The sequence below is a fragment of the Carcharodon carcharias genome, chromosome 8 (assembly GCF_017639515.1).
Source record: "Carcharodon carcharias isolate sCarCar2 chromosome 8, sCarCar2.pri, whole genome shotgun sequence".
Classification (NCBI taxonomy): domain Eukaryota; kingdom Metazoa; phylum Chordata; class Chondrichthyes; order Lamniformes; family Lamnidae; genus Carcharodon; species Carcharodon carcharias.
This window is the reverse complement of record NC_054474.1, coordinates 20,991,192-21,006,033: the sequence shown is the minus strand read 5'-3', so window position 1 is coordinate 21,006,033 and position 14,842 is coordinate 20,991,192. Positions and strand designations below refer to the sequence as shown.

Below are 14,842 nucleotides of genomic sequence, written 5' to 3'. Positions count from 1 at the left end.
CCGCTTCCTGTAAGGACTCCATCCCATTCTCTCAGTCCCTTCGCCTCCGTCGCATCTGTTCTGATGATGCTACCTTCAAAAACAGTTCCTCTGACATGTGCTCCTTCTTCCTTAACTGAGGTTTTCCACCCACGGTCGTTGACAGGGCCCTCAACTGTGTCCGGCCTATCTCCCGCGCATCCACCCTCATGCCTTCTCCTCCCTCCCAGAAACATGATAGGGTCCCCCTTGTCCTCACTTATCACCCCACCAGCCTCTGCATTCAAAGGATCATCCTCTGCCATTTCCGCCAACTCCAGCATGATGCCGCCACCAAATACATCTTCCCTTCACCCCCCCCGGCGGCATTCCGTAGGGATCGTTCTCTCTGGGACACCCTGGTCCACTCCTCCATCACCCCCTACTCCTCAATCCCCACCTATGGCACCTCCCCATGCCCACGCAAACGATGCAACATCTGCCCCTTTACTTCCTCTCTCCTCACCGTCCAAGGGCCCAATCACTCCTTTCAAGTGAAGGAGCATTTCACTTGCATTACCCCCAACTTAGTCTACTGCATTCGTTGTTCCCAATGCGGTCTCCTCTATATTGGAGAGACCAAACGTAAACTGGGCGACCGCTTTGCAGAACACCTGCGGTCTGTCCACAAGAATGATCCAAACCTCCCTGTCGCTTGCCATTTTAACACTCCACCCTGCTCTCTTGCCCACATGTCTGTCCTTGGCTTGCTGCATTGTTCCAGTGAAGCCCAACGCAAACTGGAGGAACAGCACCTCATCTTCCGACTAGGCACTTTACAGCCTTCCGGACTAAATATTGAATTCAACAACTTTAGATCTTGAACTCCCTCCTCCATCCCCATCCCCTTTCTGTTTCTTCCCCTTTCCTTTTGTTTTTTCCAATAATTTATATAGATTTTTCTTTTCCCACCTATTTCCATTATTTTTAAATCTTTTATGCCCCCTACCCCCACTAGACACTAGAGCTGTACCTTGAGTGCCGTACCATCCATTCTTAATTAGCACATTCGTTTAGATAATTTCACCAACTTCAACACCTCTGTGTTGTTTTGTCTGTGACATCTTTTGATTATCTGCTTTTATCACCGCTTGCTTGTCCCTACAACCACACCCCAACCCCCACTTCTCCTCCTCCACCCACCTCCCCACTTAAACTAGCTTCTATTTCACCCCTCTCCTTGGATGCACTCAGTTCTGTTGAAGGGTGATGCAGACTTGAAACGTCAACACTTTTCTTCTCTGCCAATGCTGCCAGACCTGCTGAGTTTTTCCAGGTAATTCTGTTTTTGTTTTAATTTTCAATTTGTGTGTTGACATGCAGGCTTTGAATTCAGTAATAAGACCGTGTCTAAATAGGTTTTTGTAAAACTAAATTAAACATTTATTAATAAAAGCAAAGATTGTAAGCACATACATATGTCTACAAATTACTACTATAATAACTTCTAAATCCCCTAATTAATTTAACTCCCAGTTACATTTTTGTTAAGGCAACAGTAAGACACAGATTTCAAAAGACCCAGGCAAAGTAAAGGATACCCTGAACAGTCGGATTCAAAGTGAGTTCTCTTAACTTCAGTCCCTGGAGGTAGCAGTTTGGTACATACAGGCTTTTTCACATTTGTTGGATCTTAAACTGCCTCTCTTACAAACAGCATTTGCTCCTTTATGCATATTTTCCCCTTTGAATGCAAATATCCATTGTTTCACTGTCAATGGACTTTACCCTCCTGATAATAAAAAGCTGTCATAGCACGAAGTTTTACCATAGAACCATAGAAAAGTTACAGCACAGAAGGAGTCCATTTGGCCCATCTTGTCCATGCCAGCCTGAGGACACCCAGGTGCACTTTCTAATCCCACCTCCTTGCACCCAGCCCATAGCCCTGCAGCGTACAGCACTTAAGGTGCAGATCCAGGCACTTTTTAAAAGAATTTATAGTTTCTGCCTCTACTACCAACTTGGGCAGCGAATTCCAGGCACCCACTACCCTCTGTGTAAAAAAAAAAAAGTTCTTCCTCATGTCCCCCCTACACTTCTGCCACTTATCTTGAATCTATGTCCCCTGGTTCTAGAATACTTCACCAAGGGAAACAATTTTATCCTGTCCACTCTATCTTCCCCCCTCATAATTTTGTACCAGTAATCTTTGGGAAGAATAAATAAACACGCTATTTCTTTAGACTTTTAAGCTGGCTAGATATACATTAGACCCCCACTTTTGACTTCAAGCCGTACTAGTTTGTTTAGAAATACAAATGTTCCCTTGACACTTATGTTTCTAAACTTCCCCATGTTTACCTAATTAACATTTCAATTCTAACTTCTCTTACATCAAAGCACCCAGACCACCTGGCTCTAAGTCAATTTAGTTTCACATTCTCTCACACACACTCTCGCTCGCTTGCGTGCACGCGCGCTCTCTCTCTCTCTCACACACTCTCTCACAGACACACACACACACACACACACACACACACACACACATATCCCATTATTATGCTATTTTGCAATAAATTCCAATAACATTATGGAAATTATTATATCTTCCTGACACTGGGGACCCCTGGAAGAGACCGAGGTGAGTCATGCACTTGACATTTCTGGCTGAAGATTCTTGCAAATGATTCAACCTTTTCTTTTGCACTGATGTGCTGGGCTCCCTCAAAATTGAGAATGGGGATATTTGTGGAGCCTCCTCTTCCAGTGAGTTGTTTAATTGTCCACCACCATTCATGACTGGATGTGGCAGGACTGCAGTGCTTACCATTGGTTGTAGAATCACTTAGCTCTGTCTATCATTTGCTGCTTATGTTGTTTGGCATGCAAGCAGTCCTGTGCGTTAGCTTCACCAGGTTGACACCTCATTTTTAGATAAGCCTGCTTCTGCTCCTGGTATGCCCCTCCTGCACTTTTCCTTGAATTAGGGCTGACCAGGGCTTAGTGGTAATGGTAAAGTGAGGATATGCCGAGCCATGAAGTTACAAATTGTGGTTGAATACCATTCTGCTGCTGATGGTCCAAAGCACCTCATGGTTGTGCAGCCTTTAGTTGCGAGGTCTGTTCCAAATCTATCCCATTTAGCTCAGTGGTAGTGCCACATAACACAAGGTATCCTCATTGCGAAAACAGGACTGCGTCTCCACAAGTTCTATGCGGTAGTCACTCCTACCGATACTGTCATGGATGCACTTGCGGCAGGCAGGCTGGTGAGGATGAGGTCAAGCATGTTTTTCCCTCTTGTTGGTTTACTCACCACCTACCGCAGACCCAGCCTATCAGCTATGTCCTTTAGAACTCAGCCAGCTCAGTGTGTAGTGGTACTTCCAAGTCACACTTGGTGATGGACATTGATGTCCCCCACCCAGAGTATACTCTGTGCCCCTGTTACCCTCAGTGCTTTCTCCAAGTGGTGTTAAACTTGGAGGAGTACTGATTTATCAGTTGAGGACGGTGCGGTATGTGGTAATCCGTAAGAGATTTCCTTACCCATATTTGATTTGATGCCATGAGACGTCATGGGATCGGAATCAATGCTGAAATCTCCCAGGACAACTCCCTCCCAACTGTATGCCACCTCTGCTGAGTCTGTCCTGCCAGTTAGATAGGACATAACCAGAGATGGTGATAGTGGTGTCTGGGACACTACCTGTAAGGTACAATTCCGTTAGTATGACTATGTCAGACTGTTGCTTGACTAGTCTGTGAGACAGCTGTCCCAATTTTGGCACAAGCTCCCAGTTGTTAGTTAGGAGGACTTTGCAGGGCCGATAGTGCTGAGTTTGCTGTTGATGTATTTTATGTACAGATATATTCTTTTAAAATATTTTACCACTTTTTAGTGATTGTGCCAAACGTGATATTTATCTTACCATCTAACTGTCTTTTGCACAGCATGTAATGAAAGGATAAAAGCAAAAAACTGCGGATGCTGGAAATCCAAAAAAAAAATACATGGAAAAACTCAGCAGGTCTGACAGCATCTGCGGAGAGGAACACAGTTAACGTTTTGAGTCCGTATGACTCTTCAATAGAACTAAGGAAAAATAGAAAAGAGGTGAAATATTAGCTGGTTTAAGGGGGGGTGGGGCAGGTAGAGCTGGATAGAGGGCCAGTGATAGGTAGAGATAGCCAAAAGATGTCATAGACAAAAGGACAAAGAGGTGTTGAAGCTGGTGATATTATCTAAGGAATGTGATAATAAAAGTACAGACAGCCCTAGTAGGGGTGGCGTGGGGGAATGGATCGAAATAGGCTAAAAGGCAAAGATAAAACAATGGATGGAAATACTTTTAAAAATAATGGAAATAGGTGAGAAAAGAAAAATCTATATAAATTATTGGAAAAAAGGGGGATCGGAAAGGGGCTGGGGATGGAGGAGAGAGTTCATGATCTAAAATTGTTGAACTCAATATTCAGTCCAGAAGGCTGTAAAGTGCCTAGTCGGAAGTTAAGGTGCTGTTCCTCCAGTTTGCGTTGATCTTCACTGGAACTATGCAGCAGAGCAAGGACGGACATGTGGGCATGAGAGCAGGGTGGAGTGTTGAAATGGCAAGCGACAGGGAGGTCTGGGTCATGCTTGCGGACAGACCGAGGTGTTCCGCAAAGCGGTCACCCAGTCTGCATTTGGTCTCTTCAATGTGGAGGAAACCGCACTGTGAGCGGCGAATGCAGTAGACTAAATTGAGGGAAGTGCCAGTGAAATGCTGCTTCACTTGAAAGGAGTGTTTGGGCCCTTGGACGGTGAGGAGAAGAGAAGTAAAGGGGGTTTTGGAGGAGTGGATCAGGGTGTCCCGGAGGGAACGATCCCTGCGGAATGCTTCCAGGGCTGGTGAGGGGAAGATGTGTTTGGTGGTGGCATCATGCTGGAGTTGGCAGAAGTGGTGGGAGGATGATCCTTTGAATGTGGAAGCTGGTGGGGTGATAAGTGAGGACAAGGGTAACCCTATCTTGGTTCTGGGAGGGAGAGGAAGATGTGAGGGCGGATGTGCGGGAGATGGGCCAGACACGAAAGGAGTTTTTTTCTTCAAGTTCTTGTTAATGTAACTCTGATAGTAACAATAACCATTGCAGCAAAAGCATACCTTGGCAAAATCCAATATCTGTTTTAGGATGCACCTATGACATTAGTGCTTTGAATAGACAGCCTTCTCCATGTCACCAAAAACCTTTTACTTCTACCAAATAACCAAAAGATTTTATTGCAGGTGAGGTTTAATGAATTAAAAACTTAGAATATATTGCAAATTAATCATTTAAATATTCAGTTTGAAATGATGAAGCCTGATAATGGCCTGGTAAGGTTACATCTTTCAACTCTGGCCTGAGAACAGTTTCCAAGCAATGGTGCAGAGAAGGGCCAGAAGGTTGATTCTAAATTTTAGAGGACTGAGTCACAATGAACGATCAGAGTCATGAACCATAAAGAGGAAAATGAGAGCTGATTGATAAAATTGTATAACTGGAATGGGATAGGTTAATCCAAAGCACTACTTCAAGTTCAACCATAGCTGCATGCTATGGGGATAAACATGTAAGCTGATCTAAGGCATGTTCAGGACTGATATCAATATACAATTCTTCTCTCAAAGATTAATTTGAATTTGGAGTGTCTTCTGTGTTGGGAAATGGAACCAAAAACTCTGGAATCATTCAGGTTGCAATTAGATGATAGATGCACTAAGTTTTTATGGAAGAATTAGCTGGTTAAAACAGCCTCTCTTATCTTTTCCTCTGATCATGTTACTCCAGGATGTTGATTCCAAGCTAAAACCACACAATATTCTTTTGTTATGTACACTAATAGGAATGTTTTCTTTTAATTTTAACTCTATTTTCTTGCCTAATTTCTTTTCTCCCATCTCTCCTGAAGAAGTTGACTCCTTTTTATTTGTGGAGAAACTATGATGAATGGCCATCACAGAGGTGTAAAGGAGCTGAGATCAATTAAGAAGTAGTGATCACAGAATAGTTAAGCACAGAAGGAAACCATTTTGCCCATTGTGTCTGCACTGCCTCTCTGAAAGAGCAGTTTACTTAGGGAGAAGGCGAGGGAGTGGCACCATTGTCCTGCACACTCCCCCCCCCTTTCAGATAATTCAGCTCCCTCTTAAGTGCCTCGATTGAACCTTCCTCCACCACACTCAGGCAGCACTTACCACTTGCTGCATGAAAAACTTTTTTCTCATATCTCCATTGGCTCTTTAGCCAATTGCTTCTTTCACCAATGGGAGCAGTGTTTTCCCAATCTACCCCGCCCAGACACTTCATGATTTTGTGTACCTCTGTCAAATCTCTTCTCGACCTTCTCTTCTGTCTACGTAACTGAAGTTCCTCATCCTGGAACCATTTTCGTGAATCTTTTCTGCATTCTCTCTAATTTCGACACATCTTTCCTTAAGTGTCTCACTCAGAACTGGGCACAGTACTCCAGTTGAGGCTGAACCAGGGTTCGAGACAAGTGAGCAATAACTTCCTTGCTTTTGGGCATTATGCTCCAATTAATAAAGCCTAATATGTTGTTTGCTTTAACTGCGTTCTCAACCTGTTCTGCTACCTTCACTGACTTCTGCACATATACACCGATGTCCCTCTGACCATGTACCCGTTTTAGAATTATAAACTTTATTTTACATTGTGTCTTCATGCCCTTCCTACCAAAATGAATCACTTCACACTTTTCGGCATTAAATTTCATCTACCACTTGTCAACCAATTCCACCGACATATATATGTTCTTTTGAAGTTCTAAACTATCCTCCTCACTATTCACAATGCAAATTTCGTGTCATCCCCAAATTTTGAAATTGTGCCCTGTAGACCGAGTTGTAGGTGATTAATATGTATCTGGAAGAACGAGGGTTCTTACACCAACCCTTGGGGAACTCCGCTACGGACCTTCCGCCATTTTCACCTAGAAATTCAAATCTGTAAACTTCCTATTTCCTCAATCTTTCCTTTTTTTCATAATCTGCGGATACTTACAACCTAAACTTAATTCACCTAATCAAAGCGGAAGTGAGAAAAGCAATGAGAAAGTAAGAAAAGAGACCAGTAGGTAACACAAAATGGAATCCAAAAGTCTTCGATAGGCATATAAATTGTAAAAGGGTGGGAAGAGGACATGTGGGGCTGATTAGGGAGCAAAAATTAGATTTATGCATGGAGACAGGGGAGGCACTAAATGAATACTTTGCATCTGCATTCTTCACCAAAGAAGATGCTGCCTGGGTCATGGTGAAAGTGAAGGTACGTGAGACACTTGAAGGGTTTAAAATTGATAAGGTGGTGATATTGGTTAGGCTGTCAGTACTAAAAGTTGCTAAGGTATTAGGAACAGAAGAGGTGTATCCAAGGGTATGAAGAACCTTGTCTGTTTTTCAGTCCGAAAAATATCCATTAACTCGGCCAGTTTCGTTTCCATGTGGCTACCATTCCTTTTTGTTCTGTAAGTTATAAATTTGCTCATCAGTTCTGTTGTGGAGCACCTCATCAAATACCTTTTCGAAGTCCATGTACACCTCATCAACAGCATTACCCTTATCAACCCTCTCTGTTACCTCATCAAAAAGCTCCAAGTTGGTTAAACACGATTTGCCTTTAACAAGTCCATTCTTGCTTTCCTTACCCCCACCCCAAATGGCTGTTAATTTTGTCCCGAGTTATCGTTTCTAGAAGTTTCCCCACCACTGAGGTTAAACTGGCTAGGTTTATCTTGACATCCCTTTTTGAACAAGAGTGCATCATTTGCAATTCTCTAGTCCTCTGGCATGACCCCTGAGTCTAGGGAATACTGGAAAATTATGGCCATTACCTTCGCAATTTCCACTTTTACTTCCCTCCATACCCCTGGATGCATCTCTTCCGTTCCTAGTACCTTAGCAACTTTAAGTACTGACAGCCTAACCAATACCACCACCTTATCAATTTTAAACCCTTCAAGTGTCTCACATACCTCCTCTTTCACCATGACCCGGGCAGCATCATCTTTGGTGAAGACAGATGCAAAGTATTTATTTAGAGCCTGCCCTTTCTTCATGCTTAAATCTCCTTTTTGCTCCCAAATCAGCCCCCACATATCCTCTTCCCATCCTTTTACAATTTATATGCCTATCGAAGACTTTTGGATTCCATTTTGTTATCTACTGGTCTTTCTTTACTCTCTCTTTGCTTTTTTTTTTATTTTTTCACTTCCTCTTTAATTAGGTGACTTAAGTTTAGGTTGTAAGTATCTGCAGATTATGGAAGAAAGGAAAGATTGAGGAAATAGGAAGTTTACAGATTTGAATTTCTAGGGGAAAATGATTTACAGTGGAGTCTAGAATGGAGGAAAACTTACAGAATATTATTTTTGGAATTTAGAATAGAATTAAAGTTCAGCGGAGTCCTTATCACGGTCGTGATGATAGATTGAGAAAGACACATCAGTTTCGAGTGAGCAAGTGCCCATCAATGATTAACCTTTTTGCTTGTATTGGAGTGATATAAACAAACTTGGCAGATCTATGAATAGTATTGAAATAGTTAATAACTTCAGGTTTGCAGACTTGGGTTGTTTAGGGCAACTCGTATTTGGCAAGAAAGTGGAAACCAAGCTCCTTGGAACCAGAATTATTAGTGGAAGACATCTGGTACTTGTGTCATATGACCATAGAAATTTACAGTGCAGAAAGAGGCTATTCATCTTGGTATCTATGCTGGCTTTTGTTAAAGCACTTTGAAACCTAAGTTTATTGTCCAGCTCTGTCGTCTGTGTTGTTTTCTGTTTCAAATGCTTGCTGTTCCCTTTAAAGGTTACAATGGTTTACAACTCAACTACAGCCTGTGATGAAGAATCCTATCCTTTAACAAATGTCCATAATAAAATTCCTCTTCTCTCCTCACTGTGACCATTTTAATTTGATGACTTCTTGTCAATGACTCATATCTGTGATTCATGTAACAAACTTGAAGAAAGAAAATATTGCATTTTTCCAGAAAAATATTGCATTTTTCCAGAAAAATATTGCATTTTTCCAGAAAAATATTGCATTTTTCCAAATGTAGCCATTGAGTTATTGATGTTGTATGTAGTGTGAGGTAATGCTTCTACTGCATGACTAGTTTGACAAAAGAAAAAAAAGCATGAAGAAATAGACTCGTTAAACATGTTTAATAAGCAAGACTTTAACTCCACGTTGCTGATTAATTAGGAGATCTATGAAGGTAAATTTATCTCTTCCATGCTCCCACTGAAGAGCCATACTTGAAATGTGCAAGTTAGAGAATTCATTATTATTATTATTATTATTATTATTATATAATCTTATCTCTAATTCATGCTCTCTTTGTGAATGTGGCTCCCTGCTGGCAGTTTAAAATTATTGAATTTAACCTCAGAAGTAAGAATACACTTTTTCCCCCTCCCACCCTCACCTCACCGTTTAACTTTTTAAGGTTCCTTGTGCGAGTATCCTATCTGGAGATTTATAATGAGGAGGTTCGTGATCTTCTTGGAAAGGATCAGAGTCAGAGACTGGAGGTAAGAAATTCAGTCCTTGTACAACCAATTAATGATAAATAAAGGAAAATATCACTGAACTGATAATTTTATTCGTTTCCCACACGAGAGTAGAGATTACAGGCTTTAGGATGCAATGATGGCTTTCACCAGATATGAAGGGCTATTTCAAATGTTTAGTTTCTTATACTGGAGAATTCCACAGAGGAGCTTTTGATAATACTAATTTAACTTAATTTATATTTTAATGAATTCCTCTCTGACTTAATTGTACAGTTGACTTATGAGGGTAATTTTCAAGCTCAGTGCCAGATAATAACCTGGCAATGCCACTTGATCTTTATCCACTCCTCCAGGTTACTTTCTGGACAGTAACATTGAAAATTATTCCTGTTATTTCAGTTCACGTGGTGATGAGACATATGTAGGAATGTCTCATTTCCATGCCTTTCATTTCTAATTTCTGTGTTTCATTGAACAGGTCAAGGAGCGACCTGATGTTGGAGTGTACATTAAAGATCTCTCTGGTTATGTGGTAAACAATGCAGATGACATGGATCGTATTATGACTTTGGGGAATAAAAACCGTAAGTTTAAAAAAGAATTGATATGCAATGTATGAAAGTCACAATGGCATCCAATGTGATTGACCATTTTAATCTGTCCCTTCTCGAGTTGCCTGCAGCTTTGAAACAGTTGACCACACCACCCTACTCCAACATCTCTCCTTTGTTGTGCAACTGGAGGGGTCTACTGTTGCTTGGTTCCATCCTTGTCTATCCAGTCATAGGTGAAGAATCACCTGCAATGGATTCTCTTCCTGCTCCTTATCGATACCTCTTGAGTCCTCGAGGCCTCCTGTGATTTCTGATATGTGCACTGCTTCCAGGCGATGTCATAGGAAAACAGAGCATTAGATACCACACATAGACTGATGACACTGCCAGTTCTGGCTCAGCACCATCCACTGTCTCAAACCTGTCATGTTCCTTGTCTGACATCCAGACGTGGGTGACCAGAAATTTCCTCCAACTAATTATTGGAAAGACCAAAGTCATTGTCTTCAATCCCTGCTGAAAACTCCATGTGAAATCATCCAAAACCCTGCTGCCTGTATGCTAAGTTGTATCAAGTTCTATTCAAAACAAAAATACCTGGAAAAACTCAGCAGGTCTGACAGCATCTGCAGAGAGGGATACAGTTGACGTTTTGAGTCCGTATGACACTTCATCAGAACTAAGATATACAGAAATGAGATGAAATATAAGCTGGTAGAGGGGGGTGGGACAGGTAGCGGTCAATAGGAGGCCAGTGATAGGTGGAGGACAAGAAGAGACTGCCAAAGATGTCATAGACAAAAGGACAAAGGGGTGTTGACGGTGGCCCATGCGGCCCATAGCCACACCTTTTATTTGGAGGAAGTGAGAGGAGTTTAAGGAGAAATTGTTCAGTGAGAGAACAAGTTCAGCCAGACGGAGGAGAGTATTGGTGGATGGGGATTGTTCGGGCCTCTGTTCGAGGAAGAACCGGAGAGCCCACAGACCATCCCGGTGGGGGATGGAGGTGTAGAGAGATTGGACGTCCATGATGAAGAGGAGGCGGTTGGGGCCAGGGAATTGGAAATTGTTGATATGATGTAGGGTGTGAGAGGAATCGCGGATGTAGGTGGGAAGAGACTGGACAAGGGGAGAGAGAATGGAGTCAAGATAGCAAAAAATGAGTTCCGTGCAGCAGGAACAGGCTGACATGATCGGTCTGCCAGGACAGTCCTGTTTGTGGATTTTGGGTAGGAGGTAGAAGCAGTCCATCCAAGGTTGGGTGACTGTGGTTTGAAGCTGTGGAAGGAAGATCTCCAGAGGAGATGAGGTCAGTGACAGTCCTGGAAACAATGGCTTGATATTCAGTGGTGGGGTCAAGGTCCACGGGGAGGTAAGAGGAAGTGTCTGTGAGTTGACGCTCTGCCTCTGTGAGGTAGAGGTCAGTGCACCAGACAACAACAGCACCACCCTTGTTAGCTGGTTTGATGACAAAGTCAGGGTTGGACCTGAGAGAACGGAGTGCGGCAAGTTCAGAAAGAGACAGGTTAGAGTAGGTGAGAGGAGCAGAGGAATTGAGACGACTGTTGTCATGCCAGATGTCAACTTCTATTCATCCATTTTCCCTGTGCTGCTGACCAATATTGGCTCCTAGTCGATTAATGCCTCAATGTAAAAAATTCACTTCCTTTATTATCAAATCCCTTCATAGCCTTATCACTTTCTATCTCCATAATCTCTTCCCATTCTGCAACTTTTCATGGTCTCTGTGCCCCTCCAAATCTGACCTCTTGCACATCACTGATTTTAATTATCCCACGGTTGACACCTATGCCTTCAGTGGCCTAGACTGTAAGCCGTGGAATTCCCTTCCTGACCTCTCCACCTCCATATCTCTTTCCTCCTCCTTTAAGCTCCTTAAGACGTACCTCCTTGACCAAACATTTGGTTATATTCCATAATAATTCCTTGTATGGCTTGATGTCCAGTTCTGATGATAATACTCCTGCGAAGCCCCTTGGGAGGATAACTACATTAAAGACACTACATAAATGCAAGGTGTTGTTGGTTTTAAGAATACTCTTTTTGGCCCAGGATTCTTGATCTGTATTTTGGACATGTGAGATCTGGTGAAGTATTATCAATTTTTTTCCTCTAAAAGCCCCCAATCATACACTGGTCAGATTGTATCCTCTGTCAATTGAAGCTGTCTACAAATGGAAGAAGAGATATCAGCTCTAATTAAAGGAGCAAAATTGAATTTCTTCTAGCAATTTTTTGGATTACTTCAATGTAAAATGGTCCAGCCAATTCCTCTGAGCTGTCTCCAGGTTAGCTAGAATGATGGATTAAATAGATTCACACCATTCTTTTTCTGTAGGTCTAGAAAACTGAATTATGTTGAATCAGACAACGAATATGCAATCCTGAGTCCAGAAACATGTCCATATGGAAAATGGTGGCTCTAGTATCATGCCTAGTCATTTTTGTTAACTTCAGTGAAAATTTAGAATATAGTCGCTTTATTTATTATTATTATTATTATTCCAATTGCTATTTTTTAAAAATTTACCAAGATGTTAGGCATAGCATCATCACAAACAAAATCCTAGCAACACCATAATGGGTCGCTGGGTCCAAACCCTGGAACTCCCTCACTAACAGCATTGTGGGTGTACCTACACCACACCGACTGCAGCAATTCAACTAAGTGACTCACAACAGTCTTCTCGTGGGAAATTTAAAAATGGGTCTTTCTGGTGACATGCATCTCCCATGAATGAATAAAACAAAGTTCCTTTATCAAAACCATAATGTTGGAGGTGTTAATTGTTGATGCTGGAGTGCTTTAGCTCTGATCTTGGAGTGCTTTTGTGCTAATGGTACAGCTAGTGTGACACCTTGAGCTATATTGCTAAATTCGTAAATGTATTAATGTTAAATTAAAACTTCAAGAAGGGAGGAGGTATTAGTGGTTTAGCGGGCTTAAAAGTGGAGAAATCCCCAGGCCCAGATGAGAAGTATCCCAGGCTGTTAAGTGAAGCAAGGGACGAGATTGCAAGGGTTCTGACACTAATTTTCAAATCCTCTCTGGCCACAGGAGAGGTGCCAGAGGACTGGAGGACAGCGAATGTGGTACCATTATTCAAGAAGGGTAGAAACAAGGAGCAGGAGTAGGCCATTTGGCCCTTTGAGCCTGCTTCGCCATTCAGTTTGATCGTGGCTGATCATCCAACTCAATAGCCTGCTTCCGCTTTCTCCCCATACCCTTTGATCCCCTTCGCCCCAAGAGCTATATCTAACTCCTTTTTGAAAGCATACAATGTTTTGGTCTCAACTACTTTCTGTGGTAACAAATTCTACAGGCTCACCACTCCCTGGTAAAGAAATTTCTCCTCATCTCAGTCCTAAATGGTCTACCCAATATCCTCTGGAAGAGTGAGCTGTGTGGAGGATGCAGAGATGCCTCAGTGTGATTTGGACAAGCTGAGCGAGTGGGCAAATGCATGACCCCTGGTTCTGGACTTCCCCACCATCGGGAACACCCTTCCTGCATCGGCCCTATCTAGACCTGTTAGAATTTTATAGGCTTCTATGAGATCCCCCCTCATTCTTCTGAACTCCTGCGAATATAATCCTAACCGACTTAATCTCTCCTCATATGTCAGTCCCGCCATCCCAGGAATCAGTCGGGTAAACCTTTGCTGCACTCCCTCTATAGCAAGTACATCCTTCCTCAGATAAGGAGACCAAAACTGCACACAATATCCCAGGTGTGGTTTCACCAAGGCCCTGTACAATGCAGCAAGACATCGCTGTTCCTATACTCGAATCCTCTGGCCATGAAGGCCAACATACCATTTGCCTTCTTTCTCAGCTTGCTCCTGCCCCACAGAACTCATTTCTCGTTATCTTGACTCCCTTCTCTCTCCCCTTGTCCAGTCCCTTCCCACCTACATCCGTGATTCCTCTGACACCTTACGTCACATCAACAATTTCCAGTTCCCTGGCCCCTACCGCTTCCTCTTCACCATGGAAGTCCAATCCCTCTACACCTCCATCCCCCACCAGGATGGTCTGAGGGCCCTTAGCTTCTTCCTCGAACAGAGGCCCGAACAATCCCCATCCACCACTACTCTCCTCCGTCTGGCTGAACTTGTTCTCACGCTGAACAATTTCTCCTTCAACTCCTCTCACTTCCTCCAAATAAAAGGTGTGGCTATGGGTACCCGCATGGGCCCCAGCTATGCCTGTCTCCTTATGGGGTATGTGGAACATTCCTTGTTGCAGTCCTACTCCGGCCCCCTTCCACAACTCTTTCTCCGGTACATCGATGATTATTTCGGTGCCGCTTCATGCTCTCGTCAGGACTTGGAAAAATTTATTAATTTTGCTTCCAATCTCCACCCCTCCATCATTTTCACGTGGTCCATCTCTGACACCTCCCTTCCCTTCCTTGACCTCTCTGTCTCAATCTCTGGTGATAGACTGTCCACCAATATCCATTACAAACCCACCGACTCCCACAGCTATCTCGACTACAGCTCCTCACACCCCACTTCCTGTAAGGACTCCATCCCATTCTCTCAGTTCCTTCGCCTCCGTCGCATCTGTTCCGATGATGCTACATTCAAAAACAGTTCCTCTGACATGTCCTCCTTCTTCCTTAACCGAGGTTTTCCACCCACGGTCGTTGACAGGGCCCTCAACCGTGTCCGGCCCATCTCCCGCGCATCCGCCCTCACTCCTTCTCCTCCCTCCCAGAAACATGATAGGGTCCCCCTTG

At 43.1% G+C, this 14,842-nt stretch overlaps 1 protein-coding gene across 2 annotated transcripts in view; it reads left to right on the top strand.

The window, feature by feature from the left end:
- kif3a (kinesin family member 3A) overlaps window positions 1-14,842 on the top strand; it is a 100,874-nt gene that overhangs the window by 25,060 nt on the left and 60,972 nt on the right. For both annotated transcript variants that reach the window (XM_041193337.1, XM_041193338.1), the window contains exons 4-5: window positions 9,457-9,541; window positions 10,002-10,107. In XM_041193337.1, coding sequence (XP_041049271.1) covers window positions 9,457-9,541; window positions 10,002-10,107 — 191 coding nt within the window. The remainder of the gene's footprint in view (window positions 1-9,456; window positions 9,542-10,001; window positions 10,108-14,842) is intronic.